Source organism: Abramis brama, assembly GCF_963993115.1.
Source record: "Abramis brama genome assembly, chromosome: 2".
NCBI classification, from domain to species: Eukaryota; Metazoa; Chordata; class Actinopteri; order Cypriniformes; family Leuciscidae; genus Abramis; species Abramis brama.
In genome coordinates, this window is record NC_139964.1 from 32,791,181 (window position 1) to 32,813,455 (window position 22,275).

A 22,275-nucleotide genomic window follows, 5' to 3' on the forward strand; every position below is an offset into this window, starting at 1 on the left:
AGGGTCATACTTGGCATAAGCTGGTTCATGTCGCATCTGCAGCCAATGAGCTTGCTGCTCAACATTTAAATGGCTAGTTAACATTCACTATAGCAGTTTGCAGCGTGTTTTCAGAGTTTGTCTAAAACCCTCCAAGTGTTTCGGCGTATGTATTGGTTGTAGAAAGTACCTGTGTACTTGCTCTGAAGCAGCATTCCACCAAGACCAAATACATAAACATTGTCATATCCATGACAATACTGAAAATCTTCAGAGAGTTGTCACAATAGAAATTTCATTGTTGCTTTTATGAGTCATCCAAAGGCATATCAGGAATGTCTCATACATATCTCACATCTCATCATGTACTTACAATGCTAATCCAGACCCTGGCCTATAACAATTCAATTTATTTGTTTATAAAGCACCATTTAAACAACAGATTGGATGAAGGAACATCACCTGCAGCTCAACCTGGCAAAGACTGAGCTTCTTGTCCTCCCTGCCAATCCGTCTCTACAGCACGACTTCACTATCTAGCTAGATTCAGCATCAATCACCCCATCAAGGTCGGTCAGAAATCTTGGAATAATATTTGGTGACCAGCTGACCTTCACAGATCACATTTCAAAGACAGCTCGATCATGCAGGTTTGCACTGCACAACATCAGGAAGATCAGGCCTTTCCTAACTGAGCATGCAACACAACTTCTCGTCCAGGCCCTGGTCATTTCTAGGCTTGACTACTGCAATGCTCTTCTGCCTGGACTTCCATCATGTGCAACTAAACCTCTACAAATGATTCAGAACGCTGCAGCTCGTCTTGTCTACAACGAGCCCAAAAGGGCCCACGTCACTCCTCTGTTCATCTCTCTGCACTGGCTACCACTCGCTGCTCGCATCAAGTTCAAGGCATTGATGCTTGCTTACAGATCTACCACAGGCTCAGCTCCCTCCTACTTTCACTCACTCCTACGAGTCTACATCCCTACCAGAAGCCTACGATCGGTCAACGAGCGACGTCTCGTGGTTCCATCACAGAGATCCATGCTGGTGGAATGCTCTCCCCACCCGCATCCGGAATGCAGAATGCCTGACAACATTCAAAAGACAACTGAAAACTCATCTCATCCGTGAGCACTTAACCTCATAATTAAAAAAAAAATTCTTTCCTTTTCCTTTAGTCCTCCCTTATCAGGCTTATGCTACCCTGAACAATGCCTGAACTTCGTATTTTGAGCACTTCTTGCATTGTTTTTGCCTCTTCACGATGACTCGCTTAATTTAGTCCTAAATTGTAAGTCGCTTTGGACAAAAGCATCTGCTAAATGACTAAATGTAAATGTAATGTAAATATAGAGTATTGACCAATGTGCTGTACAATAATAAAATTCACCATATAAAAAATAGCAAAAGGCACAGACAAAAACACCAAGAAACAACATACAGCAACGAACAACTCAGACTAGAAAAGAAGATGCGCCTTCAAACGTCATTTAAAAAATATTTAAAGTTGGGCCCAGTCTGTGAAGCGGTAGATTATTCCAACACTACAGTGCAACTACTGTGAATGCCTGATCAAGCTTTACAGAGCACGTATCACCTTCTCAAAATCACTAAAAGAGAAAGAAATGGCTTTACTTTCTCCATTAATCATATATGGAAGTGTTTTTTTGCTAACACATTGGATATGAAATTTGAATGAATTTTATGGGGGAAAATGTTACTTCAGAAAGATGAACTTTAGTCAAGGATGTTGAAGTACATATTTCCACATGAATAATGTACAGTGATGGCACAGAGTAATTAAATAATGCCATAATTGGTCGAAAACAGGCAATGCAACATGTAGGCAGGCTAGTGTCATCATGTACCATCATGTTCCACGAAACAAAGCTATTATTTTGATACTGCTGTTCATCAAGTTTGTCAGCAAACTCCCAAATGAACTCTCATTGGTCCATTCTTCAGAATAAGAAAGATGTCTTCCTTTAAATGCCCTCTCACCTGTCTGCTGTGCTCTGTTAGAGGTGCCCATTTAACGGATGACAGGAACTTTCCTTGAAAAGCTTGCTATACGGAATAACCTGGATTGCCCACTTCACTAAATCTTTAAAAAGTAAGTAGAATTTTTTTTCTTCTTCTTTGTATCCATGTGATAAAATATACAAACATTATTATGTAAGTGTGCACTTTGTTTTGTAAATCTTAATGCACCCTTGAAAGGAGTGGGAAGAATATATTATGTTTTATTAAATAAAAAATACTTGGTAAATATAACTGCATTTGTTTGTTGCTTATTCAGCCCTTGATAATTTTTGAAATTGTGACATCAAGGTCACCTGCCCCGTGGATTTTTTATCTCTATTTAATATTGCATGAAGAAATGCTTGATTTTGAACTTCGGCTCATCACACTTCTATGCTTCATTTTTTAGGTGTATTGCTAAAAGAAGATCGCAATGGAGTGGAAGATTATTGTAGCTGTTCTGTGTCTAATTGGTAAGGATCTAGTAGTGATATTACTGTACATTCCAAATAATTCTGTATTATTACTTCGGTTCTAAAAAGTGATTTTCACACCAACCCAGCTGTATATAGATCAATCTTTAGCCTGTTGGGACAGCTGTATATCATAATTCAAGTCAAGCCAAGTCACCTTCATTTATATAGCACTTTTAACAATATAGATTGTTTCAAAGCAGCTTTACAGTGATAATAGGAAATTAAAGTAACAGATAGATTATATAATTTTTACTGTAAAATAGACTACTGCCACATCAAATAAGCTTTTGTTTACCAATTTCTGCTCATATGTTAAATATATAACATGGGATGTTTTGTCAAAAATAAAGTAGGTATAGTCAACTAAGATGTTATTATAGTGTTTGTTCCAATGTATATTCAAACTAATGAATCCTTAACTTTGGATTTAGTTAAATCCTTAAAGGTGCCATGTGTCAGAATTGAGTTAAAAATATCCAAGAAATGAGCTACACGCATCAAAAGAATGAGAAGAAATAAGGGCGATGATGTCATTAAAAAAATTACAAGTTATAGTGCTGCAGAGATATCAACCTGAATTAGCATTAGCATTACTAGCCACGGCCCGACAGGTGTCGTAATACCAGTTTCGGCCATGGGAGGCGGTATGCGGGCAACATAACCACCAGCCAAACATGCAATACACGAATAACTCGCACGGCTTGTGGGCGTACTTGAACCTGATGTCAATCGTGTGGAAAGTACAGCCCACTACTACGTTCAAATAAAATCTGATAAAAAAAGGAACAGAACCAGAGTAAACATTGGCACTGCTTTCCATCGCTGGAGACAACTAATGGACATGAAAGAAATGAGATTCGACTCCGAACTTGCAACATTTCTTTTGGATTGGTAAGTAAGATGCTGTTAGTATTTCGTTAGAAGTTTGTTTTATATGTTTGTGTAGTTTTTTCGGGAAGTTATAACATAGAAATGTATCGAAGGCTGTTCGATAAACGTATATATAACGTACATAAATATAGTATTGTAATATAGTACACATATATAGCACAATCTCTATAGCTCTTATTTTCTTGCCAACTACGTGACCTATATTATGTTTATTAAATGGCTTTCCTGAGGTAAATCTGACATAATTGTTCTCCAGCTATGTTATTGACCTCTTCACGCTGATAAAAAACACTGATTGGTCGATATTATGTATGAGGAATACATTTTGGTAAGTCGTAGCCTACTGTATCTTTCAACAGTGTTCGTGTTTTTTTACTATTAGTAGAGATGATCGGTTCACGTGCGCTAGGGATCTGTCGTGTAACATTTACAAGCGCCAAAACGTAATAAAATTGACAGAATCTGAGAGCTGAGATTTTTTTATATCATAACTAACCTGCTCTGTCTAGTCTGTCGGTCTCCGTGTCCTCTTTGCTTCGCGATTTTTCTGTGCGTGAGAAAATGTGAAAAGTGTCTCACGGTGAATGCGTGAGAGTTGGCAGCTCTGGTTATGTTGGCGCTAGCTTGGTCAACATCAGCGAATGCTGTCTGTCAAATTAATTATTCAAACTAACAATAAAAATGTAATATGAACAAAACGAATATGAACATAAAGGTGAAGGGTAAAGGTGAAGGGGAGTAGCTGTCATATTTGAAGATGTCATATTTTACCTTTTATAGCCTACTACAGTTGAATCAGATTGAATGCATTAATATTATGAACAGCAGCTACGCTAATTATTTCCCATCTGCTTTTCTGTTGTTATCTCGGGACGCTAGTCCCAAGGTAAATACAGATCGTCAGCTCCAGTTTGTATCCAGCTTCCCATTGAAACTACAGATGCCCCAACAACCGTGCAGAGACGACTCGAAGCCTGTGAAGAGACGACTTGACGCTGGCGATATGTTTATGCCCTAATTTAATACATGATTAACTAACTGTATTTTTCTATGTACATTTCTGAAATGCACTTTCTGTAAAGCTGCTATGAAACAATATGTATTGTGAAAAGCACTATACAAATAAATTTGAATTGAATTGAATTTAATATTTCAAAATCACTGTGAAGGTAGGGGCGGAGCATAGAGACTATGCCGTTTCTCGGTTGTTACTCTAGAGTAGACCAACTCACTTTCTGGAGGTATACTGCCCCCATCTGGTATGGAATGTGGAGTATGAATTGATTTTTTGGCGGACATTACACAAGGCACCTTTAAAAGGATTTATCGGAAGTGTACCCGGTTCCGGCTGATCTATGCAGCCTAACATTGAGGAAGAGTGTTCCAAAATTTTGGTGCTAAATAGGAAAAGAATCAAAAGGACATAATTACAAGTATATTTACTCTTAAAATAGAATGCAGTGCAGTCAAATAGGCTTGGTTGGTGATGGATAGTGATCTAGCAGTTTAGCATTAATGTCCAAAATCAAAGTAATGAAGTAACTTTTTTCTCTAAAGAGAGAGAGAGAGAATTTTAAAAATATATTTATATTTTATATATGGATTGCTATCTTACCCATCTGCATTTGTCAGCCGAACTAACCGCATGCTAAACTATGATGGTAAATCTTCAGCATTAATTATGAGACACTTTTGTTGAACTTTGTCCCATTTTAATTTTACCCAAAGCAGCAACACTTGCAACATCTGCAACAACTCCAGTGACGAACCAAACTGCAACTCCAGTTACGAATCAAACTGCAACTCCAGTGACGAACCAAACTGCAACTCCAGTTACAAATCAAACTGCAACTCCAGTTACGAACCAAACTGCAACTCCAGTTACAAATCAAACTGCAACTCCAGTGACGAACCAAACTGCAACTCCAGTGACGAACCAAACTGCAACTCCAGTGACGAACCAAACTGCAACTCCAGTGACGAACCAAACTGCAACTCCAGTGACGAACCAAACTGCAACTCCAGTTACAAATCAAACTGCAACTCCAGTTACGAACCAAACTGCAACTCCAGTGACGAACCAAACTGCAACTCCAGTTTTGAACCAAACTGCAACTCCAGTGACGAACCAAACTGCAACTCCAGTTTTGAACCAAACTGTAACTCCAGTGACGAACCAAACTGCAACTCCAGTGACGAACCAAACTTCAACTCCAGTTACAAATCAAACTGCAACTCCAGTGACGAACCAAACTGCAGCTCCAGTTACGAACCAAACTGCAACTCCAGTGACGAACCAAACTGCAACTCCAGTTTTGAACCAAACTGTAACTCCAGTGACGAACCAAACTGCAACTCCAGTGACGAACCAAACTGCAGCTCCAGTGACGAACCAAACTGCAACTCCAGTGACGAACCAAACTTCAACTCCAGTTACAAATCAAACTGCAACTCCAGTGACGAACCAAACTGCAACTCCAGTGACGAACCAAACTGCAACTCCAGTGACGAACCAAACTGCAACTCCAGTTACGAACCAAACTGCAACTCCAGTTACGAACCAAACTGCAACTCCAGTTACAAATCAAACTGCAACTCCAGTGACGAACCAAACTGCAACTCCAGTGACGAACCAAACTGCAACTCCAGTGACGAACCAAACTGCAACTCCAGTTACGAACCAAACTGCAACTCCAGTTACGAACCAAACTGCAACTCCAGTGACGAACCAAACTGCAACTCCAGTTACAAATCAAACTGCAACTCCAGTGACGAACCAAACTGCAACTCCAGTGACGAATCAAACTGCAACTCCAGTTACGAGTCAAACTGCAACTCCAGTTACAACAGTCTCTGCACCTGCTAAAGTTGCAAAGATTAATTTAGTCTTCAGTATTGTTCAAGAATTCAAGGACATCTACTCCAATCTCAGTCATCCTGAGACCAAAGATCTGTCAAAAAGCATCATCACTGCGGTAATATTTTTCTCCTATGAGGCATGGATGTTGATTGCAATAGCAGTAGACTCTGTTAATGTTGTGTATTGGCAACATTAAAAATATATACCATTGGTGATATACTGTATATGCTTTAACACGCTGAATAGTTTGCTAAATACTTGTTTTTTGTCTGTTTTAAAACTAAATTTATTGCAGGGAAAATTGATCTTGAAAACAGAAATGCTTGTATGCAAGTAATATGATATTTATATGATTATTTATCTATGTGTTACAGTGTTCTCGAGTTTACAAGACTCGTTTTCCAAAATTCTTCCAAATGGTTATTCGGAAGTTCAGGTAACAGTACATTTATTTGTAGTCACTACCAAACACCCTGTTAGATGGATATATCCATGATTTGTTTGATCAGTGATTGCTTTCCCGACTGGTTTAGTTTATCAGTTTGTAAGTCAAGTGACCATTTGATTGTTCCATTTGGTCTTTCAGTTGTTTGTTAGTTAATTATCTGACTGTGTTTCAATATGGTTGATCTCCACAGCAAGGGCTCCACTGTGATTGATTCTGTCCTCGAGTTTGACTCCACGAATGACACTAGTCCTAATGTGACAGACGTGAAGGTCACCCTTGTTACGGCTATCACGAATGGAAGTTTCAACTTCACAATTAATAACTCATCCATCAGTGCTACTGATATCACAGAAACCAATGGTCAGTGTATTTACAGATTTATTTTTTTCCTGATAGATACTTGACTGTTACATTGTGAACCCTTTAAAGGAAGGACATAGACATAATCATTCTTGTTTGATGATAAACACACACACACACGCGCGCTTCCGCGCACGCACACACACACACACACACACACACACACACACACACACACATTTTATGAGATACGTTTGTTGAACTTAGTCCATTTTAATTTTACCCAAAGCAGAAACACCTGCAACAACTCCAGTTACGAATCAAACTGCAACTCCAGTTACAACAGTCTCTGCACCTGCTAAAGTTGCACAGATTAATTTAGTCTTCAGCATTGTTCAAGAATTCAAGGACATCTACTCCAATCTCAGTCATCCTGAGACCAAAGATCTGTCAAAAAGTATCATCACTGCGGTAATATTTTTCTCCTATGAGGCATGGATGTTGATTGCAATAGCAGTAGACTCTGGTAATGTTGTGTATTGGCAATATTAAAAATAGATACCACTGGTGATATACTGTATGCTTTAACACGCTGAATAGTTTGCTAAATACTTGTTTTTTGTCTGTTTTAAAACTAAATTTCTTGCAGGGAAAATTGATCTTAAAAACAGAAATGCTTGTATGCAAGTAATATGATATTTATATGATTATTTATCTATGTGTTACAGTGTTCTCGAGTTTACAAGACTCGTTTTCCAAAATTCTTCCAAATGATTATTCGGAAGTTCAGGTAACAGTACATTAATTTGTTATTCACCCTGTTATTAACATAGATGGATATATCCATGATTTGTTTGATCAGTGATTGCTTTCCCGACTGGTTTAGTTTATCAGTTTGTAAGTCAAGTGACCATTTGATTGTTCCATTTGGTCTTTCAGTTGTTTGTTAGTTAATTATCTGACTGTGTTTCAATATGGTTGATCTCCACAGCAAGGGCTCCACTGTGATTGATTCTGTCCTCGAGTTTGACTCCACGAATGACACTAGTCCTAATGTGACAGACGTGAAGGTCACCCTTGTTACGGCTATCACGAATGGAAGTTTCAACTTCACAATTAATAACGCATCCATCAGTGCTACTGATATCACAGAAACCAATGGTCAGTGTATTTACAGATTTTTTTTTTTTTCCTGTTAGATACTTGTCTGTTACACTGTGAACCCTTTAAAGGAAGGACATAGACATAATCATTCTTGTTTGATGATAAACACACACACACACACACACACACACACACACACACACACACACACACACACACACACACACACACACACACACACACACACACACACACAATCTTGTAGGAGAAGCAAAATGCTGTCTTCATGGTTGAGATTTATTGTATATTGGTAAGCCTATACAAAGTATTATTGAATTGTGACCCATTTTCCTTTAATTCTGCCCAAAAAATGGAACAAAACTGATGACCACTGCTAATACTTCAACTCCGACTCAAGCTACAACAGTCTCAGCAGCTTCTAATCTTACAGACTACAATATAACCTTCAAACTGAACGACGTCTTTACAAACGACCTTTCAAATATGACATCTGATGGAGCCACAAAGCTGGCAAAAAATATCACCTCTGAGGTAATTGTTTTGTCCTTTAAATAATGGTTTAAATATTTAAATTGAAAAACAATTTGAACATTTCTCTAGTTTTTCATTATAAAATTAAATCTCTCCTGAACTGTTTATTCATTTATTATAGCTTGATGGATTTTACAAAGGTTTTAGGAACTTCAAGCGCTCGTTGGTTTGGAGGTTCAGGTAAAATGTTATAAAATTCTAAAAACAGTCAATGCTCTGTAAAATTGCATCATCACAGCTTGTTTAAAAAAAAAATTGTTTTACATGTGTTTATTTATTGGTTGATTGAGTAGTTAAATGGATAGTTGCTTATAAGTCATTAGTACAGTTGTTGCGTTACAGTTTTTCCATTTATTAATTTATGAACATCGTCTCCTCTCAGGTCTGGCTCTATTGCGGTAGATGGTCTACTTGGATTTAACAATAGTCTTGCCAATAATCCTACTGCGTCAGAGCTGGCTAAGGGTCTTGCTGAAGCTGTTAGAAATGGAACAGTCAAATTATCAGTTGATCCAACAACTATCGTAGTTACAGATTCCTTAGGAGTCGCTGGTCAGTATACATTTATTTCTATGTTTTCATGTAATGATTTATATAATGTCTCTAAAAATGTGACAGCTTTAGCAGCTCTAATAATATTCCTTGATAAATAATAAATAAGTAATTTACAACATCCATACAGAATGTTTCTGTTTTTCTCTTAACCCTTAGAGAAATATGAGTAATATGAGAATGAAAGAGTATGAGTAGTGTGGGCTATTGTGTTTACAGTCAGCAAACGCAAACTGAATGAATGAATGAATGAATGATGAAGGATTGGAAGTCCATAAAGGGATTTTAAGGTGTTTCCAAAGACTTTGTTTACTGGCCTAAATGAATCAATAATTAATGTGCATTTTCTTTCATTTTATTTTTTACAGCTAACAGGTCTCCAGTCCTGGCTAGTATGCTCACAGCTCTGTGGATGACCCTAGCGTCACTTCTTTTGTCAGCTGTGATGCACTAATCACAAAAATCATGCTACTAAAACATGACTGTGACTGACATCTCAGATATTTTCGGTCAAATTACCAGAGGTGGACAAAGTACACAACTTCCTTACTTAAGTAAAAGTACAGAAGTACTCCTTTTTTAAAGTACTTAAGTATCAAAAGTAAAAAGTAAATGTCAATGCATTGTTTTATTATTGTTGCATTGTTGAATGTAATACTTACAGTACCTTATGCCTCTGAATCTATGCCTGCCCTCATATCAATATCACATTTATTTCTAGAACACAGTTCCAGTAGTTGGATTGAATATGAGATTGAATAAGTGCACTCAATAACGTCTACAATGGTTTCGGACACCCAAATGGCTGTTCCCTCAAATAGTGCCCTTGGCTTAGTTTTTTGGCTTTGACGTCAACCCGACTTTCATTTCCAACCAAAATCCAACGTCTGTCCGACATCGGGTTCTGACGTAAATCTGACGTCGGGTTTTGGCGTCAACCCGACTTTCATTTCCAAACCAAAATCATTCCCTGACTGACGTTACTACTTTCTACTCAAGGACCTTGACAGAAACGTAGTGGAGTATAAAGTACGATATTTGTCTTTCAAATGTAGTGAAGTTAAAGTAAAAAGTTTCCAGAAAAGATAATACTCAAGTAAAGTACAGATACTCAAAAAGTGTACTTAAGTACAGTACTCAAGTAAATGTACTTTGTTACTGTCCACCTCTGCAAATTACAAAGCAAAAGATTCAAGTTATGATCTAGCTGTAACATTTACTGGTCTTTCTTGCCACATATAGAGTCTGGTGATACAAAAGGTATGAGTTATAATGTTTTTTTTTCTGTGCTTTACAAAATGCAAATTTTTTCTCTGTACACTGAGCTGGAGAAATAATGAGGATCGGTTTATTGGAGCCAAATCTGAACATTCCTCTATGCTGCAAAAATGGCACAGGTGCCAATGTATTAGTTAGATTCTGAAGATCTATATATATTTTGTAACCAGAGTACACATGTGCAATCTATATATTTAATCTTTGAGTAATAGAAATGAAAAAATGTTCTGATAAATCTGAACATTCCTCTATGGCACAAGTGAAATGTATATTTAAAGGTATAATAATGTGATTCGGAACTGACATTTTTTTTTACTTTTTCCGACATTGTTTTTCTTCTTTTCAATTGAATATATCTTCCAATGTGTTAATTAGATGCTGCGTATCTTACAACAAAGGTACACATGAGCAATCTATGTATTTAATCTTTGAGTAATAGAAATGAAAAAAAGTTCTGATAAATGATCTGTATCATGTTGTATGAAAGTATGTTTAATAAAATAAAGGGTCAATCCTGTTTTTAATTTCATTTCATTGCTTCAAGTATACTTTATGAACAAATGTAAGGTTATTTAACTTCAACTTTGACTTGTGACAACAAGATATGCTGGGATCCAGGCTGTTCTCATATCATCGAAATTACTTTTAGAAAACATCAGATCACCCACAATATTGTATAACAAATACATTAAAACAGGACATTTACTGTCCTGTAAATCTTTTATACTTATTCACAAAGATTTAAAACTCCTTAAATCTGAATACAAAGACCCCTATTTTAATGAATGCTATAGCACAATCCCTACTGTTCGGTTGTCCCAAGATTAAATACAGACAACAAAGAGGCAAAAGAGACAACAGAAGACAAAACAAGATAGATGTCAGAATGCCACAACTTTAATAACAAAGAATACACAGATACAATCCTCAAAATATAGCAGGCTAAAATGAAATATCAACCAAATAAGGTTAACTAAACATATACGCATTCAAAAAGAATAAGATGAATCACAACTATTGAATTGCTCAAATCCCTGATGACTTCTACTGACCAATAACTAACTTTTTTAGTTAATATGGTATCACTTTACAATAAGGTTTCATTTGTTAACATTAGTTAACTACATTAGTCATCAACTCATAATGAAAAATACTTCTACAGCATTTATTAATCTTAGCGAATGTTAATCTCAACATTTAGCGAATGTTAATCTCAACATCTGTTAACTTTAGTTAATTAACTGTGAACTAACATAAACAAGAACATTTTTATTATCTAACATTAATAAATGCTGTAAAAAATATACATAGGCTAATGCTAGTCAATGCATTAACTATTTGTTACTTGTAACTTATTGTGAAGTGTTACCGTTAATATTAATATATTATCAGATGGTAACTTGTGGTCTGCAGGTGGGGTGAATAATTTAATAAATAATAAGATTATTAGTAGGGTTATGGTCCTAAAACTTGTATGCACAGTACAAACTATAATCTGTGCCTAACATAATAGTCAACATTTGTTTATAGTTTAATAACTAATAAAATCAGCTTAAATATTATATTAAACATGGTGTCTTTCTATGGTGTTTTATCTCTTTTTTGAACTTTACTAGTGCACTATACAATTAAAAAAAACATCACAGTTTGAGCTAATAAAACAGCGATGGCTGGAGATATAGACATTAATGAACAGCATGCCATCTGAGAAAAGGCACCAGAGGTGGTGTTTGTTTTCTCTGAAAAGGTAAGAAGTACAGAAAATAGTATATATTATGAATTTAAAAGTATTAAATAAGATACTTGAAACATAGCATTCAATACCGTTTGTACTTGCTGTGGATCTCATGGTAGTAGTTTGTATGGTTACATTTGTGTTAGGCGCAGGTGTGTTAGAAGTAACTATTTCCCCTGTAATATAAAATGTGCAGAGCACATTAAACTTTATTTGAAAGGTTTCACCATTATGCTAATTTGTGTATTGTAGTTGTACACACTCACCTGCTTTGATAGTGTCCAGTATGATGTTCAGAGAAATGCTCCCATTCATAGCATTTTTATTAAGAATAGATTCTACCTCAACTGAGCTTGGGACCATAGAAGAATTTGCAAAGATAAGAGACATGTCAACTTTAATGGAGCCATTCCTGTAAAAAAAAAAGAAGAAGATTATTATAACCCCCAATGTCCTATAACAGTGTGCTCTGATTATTATTATTATCATCCTGGACATCTTTATGATGAAAGTGAACAGTTGTCATGCTTACGTGAAGGATTCGACTCTGCTTCGCCTGTATCCTCTGAGATAACTTGCCTCGTAAACTACGTTTATCTGCATGCAATGAAAAATATTGTCATTTTATTATAAATAGAGTACAATGTGAAATTTATCTTTTCCCATTTTTATATTACAAAACATTACACAATGCTGTAAAATTAATATATAACATAAGATATATTTGATATGGTTTAAGCACAACTAAACAGTCTCCAACAATAGGCTGTGAGTTCAAATACATTTGGGTTGTTCTTAAAAGATGCAGTATAAAAATATATTTACTATTAGGCTAATATGCACTCCCCTTATGCGAATAAAAAGTCAATCATTCAAAAGCTGTAGTCATTTTGAACTTAGTATAAGAGGAACATGTTTATTTTACTATTAAAAAATCTTTATTTTAAGTAATTTCATTTGCTTACTGAATATAACATTTGAAATATCTTTCCAACATAGTTCGAGTAGGCTCGAACAATTGCCACCAAGCTACATACGCCAAGTGCTTTAGTATGGAGGACCAAACCTGCAGAAATTAAAAATGAATACATTCATAAATAAATATGCAAAGAAATGTAAAAAACAAACAAAAATAAATGACTATTTATACTTTTATTTCCCTATTTATGTATAATTATATATTTTTCCACATTTATTTTTTAATTTATTTATTTCCACTTTCATTTATTTTCACATTTATTTATGTATATATGTATTTATGTCTACATTTATTTATTTATACATTTATTTATTCATTTATTGCTCTGTATGCTAATGAGGGGGGCGTGTTTTACCTCAGACATAGCAATCGAGCTCAGAGTGGCAGTGCTGAAGCTTTGAGGCCACAGTGACACCTTGTGGTGTGACCAAACAATACGCAAGAGGTTTGTGGACGTGACTTTACAGGTCATGCAAGAAATAAACGACTTAGAGATGGGGAATATGGCCAAAATCTTATGTCACGGTTTATGTCCTTTAATATCACCCTAACCGTTTACCATACATAGGCCTACTCTTTATTCCGGACATGGCCGTAAAACATCAGCTGGTCGGGATTTCTCAAATGTCTGGGCACACATGAACAGAATCCGCTGATAACAGACACTTTGACACGGAAGCGTGTCAAATTATTCACTATTAACCACATTTTATGCCATGCATTGTAGATCCGTACACAGAAGCAAACTGCATTTTTAATGTATCTTCCAAAGCCAATGATGACAGCAACAGAAACAAACTTTTCCATAAAGAGGTGATATTTTCGCTATAAATTGATTTCCTGGGGCATTTTTTAAAACCTTATCAAATAGTAGGCTATATGCATTTTCATGTAGCCTATAGGCTACGTTCTTAATTTTAACTGATCAATTCAGGTAATAAGGCACTACTATAGGCCTGTTACTAGTTAATGATTGAACTCACTCGTTAAGACGGTGGCTTGGCACCACCTACTGGCTGTTTTAGTTTCATATTTAAACGAATAATTTCATCAATTCTATCATTTCATATTTAAATATTCAAAATGTTATATTAAAAAATGTATCTCATAACATTATTTATGCAATTGTAATTGCAGTGTAAATGCATCCATGGCTCCTCTGCATTAAATAATATCTAATGCCATTCAGAGTCAGCGTCTGCATGTCCCACATCTGCAGTGCAAAGATGGATTTTGTTGAAACTGATTTTATTTTAGGTAGGCTACTAGTAACAGGCCTATAGTAGTGCCTTATTAACCGAATTGATCAGTTAAAATTAAGAACTTATAGGCTACATGAAAATGCATATAGCCTACTATTTGATAAGGTTTTAAAAAAAATGCCCCAGGAAATCTATTTAAATATCATCACCTCTTTATGGAAAAGTTTGTTTCTGTTGCTGTCAACATTGGCTTTGGAAGATACATTAAAAATGCAGCTTGCTTCTGTGTACGGATCTACAATGCATGGCATAAAATGTGGTTAATAGTGGATAATTTGTCAAAGTGTCTGTGTCCGTGTCAAAGTGTCTGTTATCAGCGGATTCTGTTCATGTGTGCCCAGACATTTGAGAAATCCCAACCAGCTGATGTTTTACGGCCATGTCCGGATTAAAGAGTAGGCCTATGTATAGTAAACCTATAGTTAGGGTGATATTAAAGGACATAAACCGTGATATAAGATTTTGGCCATATTGCCCATCTCTAAGTCATTTATTTCTTGCATGACCTGTAAAGTCACGTCCACAAACCTCTTGCGTATTGTTTGGTCACACCACAAGGTGTTACTGTGGCCTCAAAGCTTCAGCACTGCCACTCTGAGCTCGATTGCTATGTCTGAGGTAAAACACACCCCCCTCATTAGCATACAGAGCAATAAATGAATTAATAAGTAAATAAATAAATAAATGTATAAATAAATAAATGTAGACATAAATACATATATACATAAATAAATGTGAAAATAAATGAAAGTGTAAATAAATAAATGCATAAATAAATAAATGAAAAAATAAATAAATGTGGAAAAATATATAATTATACATAAATAGGGAAATAAAAGTATAAATAGTCTTTTTTTTTTTTTTTTTTTTTTACATTTCTTTGCATATTTATTTATGTATTTATTCATTTTTAATTTCTGCAGTTTTGGTCCTCCATACTTTAGAGAATGGATGGATATGGTATATAATATTTTATGGTTTTTGGCGCCTCCTTGTGGCTCTATGCAGGCTGTGACCTCTAGCAGGCAGTGTTTGCCAATTTAGCAACTTTGTCGATAACTTGTCAACTTTTCAGATATAGGCAGTGCAAGTAGCTGGCCAACATAAATCTCCAAGGTGAGTTCAATATAAGAAAGTTACATACATCCTGTAAACAAGCTGCTGCATCGATTTATTGTGCAGACTTTTTACACAGCATTTTAATTAGTGTCAATAAATCTACTCTTACGTTCATCCTTCACTCCACTTACTGTATAGTTACTGCTACTTGTTAAAATAATAAGAGATAAACATTTCAAACAGTAATACATTGTTGTCACATGACGTCACTATTTTGCATGTTTAATTCTCCCTTCACATGCTATTATAATTAGTGTAATTGTGATTAGCCAACTTGGAAATTGCACATGAACCACTTCTCAAAGCATAATGAGGTAACACTTTAGGTTAGAGTCCAATTCTCAACATTAACTAGTTGCTTATTAGCATGCATATTATTAGGATATTAGCTGTTTATTAGTACTTATAAAGCACATATTAATGCCTTATTCTGCATGACCATATTCAACATCCCTTAATCCACCCAATACCTAAACTTAACAACTACCTTACTAACTATTAATAAGCAGTAAGTAAGAGTTTATTGAGGCAACAATCATAGTTAATAGTTAGTTAACAGTGAGAATTAATCTGGCCCTAATCTAAAGCGTGACCCATGATTGTGAACTTCTGTTTGGGAACCAAGTTACCAGGTTGGGGAGACCCATTTGTGGCCCACTTATTTTCTTATTTTTATTTATTTATGCCCACACACAATTTTTTTCTTTTTGTTGCTGCTTGTTCAAAATGTTAATTGTTAGTTCTAATATTGATATTGCTTGTTCTAGTGTTGTTCTACAAACCTAAATCAATTTAATTCAGTTCATTTAACAAATATACTCGTAAAGAGTAGGGGTGTAACCCCGGTGTCCTGGCCACATTCCACCCATTGGCCCTTACCAATCATGGCCTCCTAATAATCCCCTTACATTGAATTGGCTCTATCACTCTCTCTCTCCTCTCTCCACCTATAGCTGGTGTGTGGTGAGCGCACTGGCGCCGTTGTTCTGTGGCTGCTGTCGCATCGTACAAGTGGATGCTGCACACTGGTGGTGGTTGAGGAGAGATCCCCTGATATGATTGTAAATCGCTTTGGGTGTACAGTAGTACATATGAAAGCGCTATATAAAAATGCCTCATTCAATGCCTCATTTAACAAATATATTTTGAGTGTTATGCGGTGGTCTTATCTCGGTGACTGGCCAACTAGATTTCAGTTTATTGAGAGTGATGGTTACGGCAATGATCCCTGGTTCTTTCTCACAGACTAGTTGCAGACTTAAATGTGAAAGCTTTTGTAGTAGTGTGCACTAGTCTTAAGGAACTATGAATGATAAAAAGATGTAAACATCTACAAGCTAAATTGATAAATGTCATCTTATAGTAAATAGCATTTATGTTCTTAATGTATGAAGCAGGTTATACTTACCACAGTTATCACTCTGGTTGCCAATGTAAAGAAAGCAGAGGATGATCTGTTTCTATATATTTCTTGGAAAATTTCGTTTAGACTGAATCTTAAACTTATGCTTCTTTCATCAAGGGTAGGGGGATCAGTATCTGTGGTTACTCGTGCTGCTGTAGCAGGAGTAATTGTTGATACCTCTGTTATTGGTGCAGCTGTAGCAGGAGTAAGTGTTGATACTGTTGTACCAGATGCTCTTAATGTAGTTTGTCCTGCTGATGAAGAACCCATATCAGTGTGTGTTGTAGGTTCTTCTGTCACTCTTTTGACAGTGGTGGAGACCTCTGAGGTATTAGACACTGTAACTGGCTTCATCGACATTAATGTTCTATTTTCTGTTCGGGCTGTTGAAGGTTCTGTTGTGACTTGAGATGCTTCTGGTACCAATGTTGAAGCTTTGGGTGCAGTAACAGGCTCTGTCTGGGCTGTTGTTGTTGTCAGTGTATCTACTGCCATAGAATGTAGTCCAGTAGATGAACCCTCAGCTAGTGTAGTCTTGGTTGTTTCTGGTTCATTTCTGATGGTTGATGCTGTGGTTGTCCCAGATACAGTTGCTGGCAATGCTGATGTCACTCCTGCTGATGCTGCAGTAGTTGCACTTGTTGTTGGCACTAACAATGTTGGAGCTTCTGCAGATGATTCTGTAGTTTTGGATGTTCCTGCAGCTGTTGTCTTTACTTCACCTGCTTCAGTTAGAGGTGTTGATACCTCTGTTATTGGTGCAGCTGTAGTGGGAGTAAGTGTTGATACTGTTGTACCAGATGCTCTTAATGTAGTTTGTCCTGCTGATGAAGAACCCATATCAGCGTGTGTTGTAGGTTCTTCTGTCACTCTTTTGACAGTGGTGGAGACCTCTGAGGTATTAGACACTGTAACTGGCTTCATCGACATTAATGTTGTTGTTTCTGTTCGGGCTGGTGAAGGTTCTGTTGTGACTTGAGATGCTTCTGGTACCAATGTTGAAGCTTTGGGTGCAGTAACAGACTCTGCCTGGGCTGTTGTTGTGGTCACTGTATCTACTGCCATAGAATGTAGTCCAGTAGATGAACCCTCAGCTAGTGTAGTCTTGGTTGTTTCTGGTTCATTTCTGATGGTTGATGCTGTGGTTGTCCCAGATACAGGTGCTGGCAATGCTGATGTCACTCCTGCTGATGCTGCAGTAGTTGCACTTGTTGTTGGCACTAACAATGTTGGGGCTCCTGCAGATGATTCAGTAGTTCTGGATGTTCCTGCAGCTGTTGTCTTTACTTCACCTGCTTCAGTTAGAGGTGATGATTCCTCTGTTATTGGTGCTGCTGTAGCGGGAGTAAGTGTTGATACTGTTGTACCAGATGCTCTTAATGTAGTTTGTCCTGCTGATGAAGAACCCATATCAGCGTGTGTTGTTGGTTCTTCTGTCACTCTTTTGACAGTGGTGGAGACCTCTGAGGTATTAGACACTGTAACTGGCTTCATCGACATTAATGTTGTAGTTTCTGTTCGGGCTGGTGAAGGTTCTGTTGTGACTTGAGATGCTTCTGGTACCAATGTTGAAGCTTTGGGTGCAGTAACAGACTCTGCCAGGGCTGTTGTTGTGGTCACTGTATCTACTGCCATAGAATGTAATCCAGTAGATGAACCCTCAGCTAGTGTAGTCTCGGTTGTTTCTGGTTCATTTCTGATGGTTGATGCTGTGGTTGTCCCAGATACAGTTGCTGGCAATGCTGATGTCACTCCTGCTGATGCTGCAGTAGTTGCACTTGTTGTTGGCACTAACAATGTTGGGGCTCCTGCAGATGATTCAGTAGTTCTGGATGTTCCTGCAGCTGTTGTCTTTACTTCACCTGCTTCAGTTAGAGGTGATGATTCCTCTGTTATTGGTGCAGCTGTAGTGGGAGTAAGTGTTGATACTGTTGTACCAGATGCTCTTAATGTAGTTTGTCCTGCTGATGAAGAACCCATATCAGCATGTGTTGTAGGTTCTTCTGTCACTTTTTTGACAGTGGTGGAGACCTCTGAGGTATTAGACGCTGTAACTGGCTTCATCGACATTAATGTTGTAGTTTCTGTTCGGGCTGGTGAAGGTTCTGTTGTGACTTGAGATGCTTCTGGTACCAATGTTGAAGCTTTGGGTGCAGTAACAGACTCTGCCAGGGCTGTTGTTGTGGTCACTGTATCTACTGCCATAGAATGTAATCCAGTAGATGAACCCTCAGCTAGTGTAGTCTTGGTTGTTTCTGGTTCATTTCTGATGGTTGATGCTGTGGTTGTCCCAGATACAGTTGCTGGCAATGCTGATGTCACTCCTGCTGATGCTGCAGTAGTTGCACTTGTTGTTGGCACTAACAATGTTGGGGCTCCTGCAGATGATTCAGTAGTTCTGGATGTTCCTGCAGCTGTTGTCTTTACTTCACCTGCTTCAGTTAGAGGTGATGATTCCTCTGTTATTGGTGCAGCTGTAGTGGGAGTAAGTGTTGATACTGTTGTACCAGATGCTCTTAATGTAGTTTGTCCTGCTGATGAAGAACCCATATCAGCATGTGTTGTAGGTTCTTCTGTCACTTTTTTGACAGTGGTGGAGACCTCTGAGGTATTAGACGCTGTAACTGGCTTCATCGACATTAATGTTGTAGTTTCTGTTTGGGCTGGTGAAGGTTCTGTTGTGACTTGAGATGCTTCTGGTACCAATGTTGAAGCTTTGGGTGCAGTAACAGACTCTGCCTGGGCTGTTGTTGTTGTCAGTGTATCTACTGCCATAGAATGTAGTCCAGTAGATGAACCCTCAGCTAGTGTAGTCTTGGTTGTTTCTGGTTCATTTCTGATGGTTGATGCTGTGGTTGTCCCAGATACAGTTGCTGGCAATGCTGATGTCACTCCTGCTGATGCTGCAGTAGTTGCACTTGTTGTTGGCACTAACAATGTTGGAGCTTCTGCAGATGATTCTGTAGTTTTGGATGTTCCTGCAGCTGTTGTCTTTACTTCACCTGCTTCAGTTAGAGGTGATGATTCCTCTGTTATTGGTGCAGCTGTAGTGGGAGTAAGTGTTGATACTGTTGTACCAGATGCTCTTAATGTAGTTTGTCCTGCTGATGAAGAACCCATATCAGCATGTGTTGTAGGTTCTTCTGTCACTTTTTTGACAGTGGTGGAGACCTCTGAGGTATTAGACGCTGTAACTGGCTTCATCGACATTAATGTTGTAGTTTCTGTTTGGGCTGGTGAAGGTTCTGTTGTGACTTGAGATGCTTCTGGTACCAATGTTGAAGCTTTGGGTGCAGTAACAGACTCTGCCTGGGCTGTTGTTGTTGTCAGTGTATCTACTGCCATAGAATGTAGTCCAGTAGATGAACCCTCAGCTAGTGTAGTCTTGGTTGTTTCTGGTTCATTTCTGATGGTTGATGCTGTGGTTGTCCCAGATACAGTTGCTGGCAATGCTGATGTCACTCCTGCTGATGCTGCAGTAGTTGCACTTGTTGTTGGCACTAACAATGTTGGAGCTTCTGCAGATGATTCTGTAGTTTTGGATGTTCCTGCAGCTGTTGTCTTTACTTCACCTGCTTCAGTTAGAGGTGATGATTCCTCTGTTATTGGTGCAGCTGTAGTGGGAGTAAGTGTTGATACTGTTGTACCAGATGCTCTTAATGTAGTTTGTCCTGCTGATGAAGAACCCATATCAGCATGTGTTGTAGGTTCTTCTGTCACTTTTTTGACAGTGGTGGAGACCTCTGAGGTATTAGACGCTGTAACTGGCTTCATCGACATTAATGTTGTAGTTTCTGTTTGGGCTGGTGAAGGTTCTGTTGTGACTTGAGATGCTTCTGGTACCAATGTTGAAGCTTTGGGTGCAGTAACAGACTCTGCCTGGGCTGTTGTTGTTGTCAGTGTATCTACTGCCATAGAATGTAATCCAGTAGATGAACCCTCAGCTAGTGTAGTCTTGGTTGTTTCCGGTTCATTTCTAACAGTTGCTGCTGTGGTTGTGCCCAGTGCAGTTGCTAATGTTGCTCCTGTTGATGAAGTAGTTGTACTTGTTGCCTCTGCAGCTGTAAAAAGAGCACGAGATGCTGGTATTTTTGTTGTTGGTGGTACCGTTTCTGATGCAGACACTGTTGTTTCACTTGGTGTTATTGAATCTGTTTTGGCTGGTAATGGTTCTGCTGTGACTTGAGGTGATGATGCCTCTGTTATTGCTGACTGCGTCGTTGATTTTATTGCAGATTGTACTGGGAAGATTGTCACTGCCTCTGTTGTAGCTACTGTTTGTGTAGGCTGAAGTGTTGCCATGACCTCTATAGGTAAAGCAAATGAGCAACAGGTTAGTGTACAATAATAACATTCAAATAATTTAGTGTAACAGTTTTGGTAGTAATCAGTAATAAACTCTTTTTATGTTGTTGTGAAAATGTTCTTTTATCAATGTTCTTTCAAACAATACTTTGCTTGATGTTGCTTTTGTTTTCCAGCACCATACATTCATTATTAACTGCCCTGCCATGAAAAGAATGCAAAAATAGCAAACCCCAAAAATTTCTATCTGCTCTTCCTGCAGCTCAGCGTAATATGTAATTATCTCACTCGCTTAACTAGGGCAGTTCAGCACTTGCCATTTTATTCGAAAAGGCTTACATTAATATGGTATTTCAAGTAAAAAAAAAAGTTATTTTAATGACCTTGTCTCAAAGGTAATTGTTGCCGCTAGCAGTGAAGGAATAACATACCTAGGGCCCTATTTTAATGATCTAAGCGCATGGTCTAAAGTGCACTTAAGGCATGTCCGAATCCACTTTTGCAAGTATACCGACGGGAAAATGAGTAATGCGTGTGTTTTGGGCGTAACGTGCAACAAACCAATCAGAGTCTCATCTCCCATTCCCTTTAAAAGCCAGTTGCGCTTGCGCCATGGCGGGTTGCTACTTACATGGCGGAAAGCAGAAAGACTGAACGTTTCTCTAGCGAGTAAACGGATCTGCTCGTGCGCAAGGTTAAGATGTGCAAGTGTGACAGATTGAAAAGGAACGTGTATTTTAAAAATGCATAAGTCTGTGTACACTGTAATATATAATTATATATATATATATTTGCTATTTTGAATATGTAGAAAAGTCTATAAAATATAAATATGTAGTTTATAGTTATTCTGAGTTTATCTGTAATCAGTTAATTGGCACGATAAGTTGGACGATCGATTGTTCTGGTCTGCGTGAACAAGGAGAAACAGCGAGCACGAGTTTTCTGTGATTTTAATCTTCTTCCCCTTTTCAGGGGCACAACACAAGCAGACCATCTACA

At 37.5% G+C, this 22,275-nt stretch overlaps 2 protein-coding genes across 3 annotated transcripts in view; one reads left to right on the forward strand and one right to left on the reverse strand.

The window, feature by feature from the left end:
* The first annotated feature begins 1,948 nt into the window (after positions 1–1,948).
* LOC311078187 (uncharacterized protein) lies at positions 1,949–10,997 on the forward strand. 2 transcript variants are annotated; one of them, XM_084106902.1, is made up of 12 exons: positions 1,949–2,098; positions 2,417–2,480; positions 5,103–6,349; positions 6,609–6,670; positions 6,873–7,042; positions 7,275–7,453; positions 7,711–7,772; positions 7,974–8,143; positions 8,505–8,638; positions 8,760–8,818; positions 9,021–9,190; positions 9,559–10,997. In XM_084106902.1, the coding sequence occupies exons 2-12, from the start codon at positions 2,441–2,443 to the stop codon at positions 9,642–9,644; spliced, it is 2,379 nt and encodes a 792-aa protein (XP_083963028.1). In that variant the 5' UTR covers positions 1,949–2,098; positions 2,417–2,440; the 3' UTR covers positions 9,645–10,997. The 2 variants fall into 2 exon arrangements, with proteins under 2 accessions (XP_083963028.1, XP_083963027.1); XM_084106901.1 differs by having other exon boundaries at positions 7,272–7,453; positions 9,559–10,996.
* Positions 10,998–11,344: 347 nt separating this feature from the next.
* Positions 11,345–22,275, reverse strand: part of muc13a (mucin 13a, cell surface associated) — a 29,959-nt gene continuing 19,028 nt past the window's right edge. The window contains exons 8-12 of the mRNA XM_084106900.1: positions 16,972–21,275; positions 12,736–12,800; positions 12,470–12,615; positions 12,293–12,379; positions 11,345–12,207 (exon numbers count right to left, since the gene is read on the reverse strand). Of these exons, the coding sequence (XP_083963026.1) occupies positions 12,089–12,207; positions 12,293–12,379; positions 12,470–12,615; positions 12,736–12,800; positions 16,972–21,275 (4,721 nt within the window). The 3' untranslated portion in view covers positions 11,345–12,088. The remainder of the gene's footprint in view (positions 12,208–12,292; positions 12,380–12,469; positions 12,616–12,735; positions 12,801–16,971; positions 21,276–22,275) is intronic.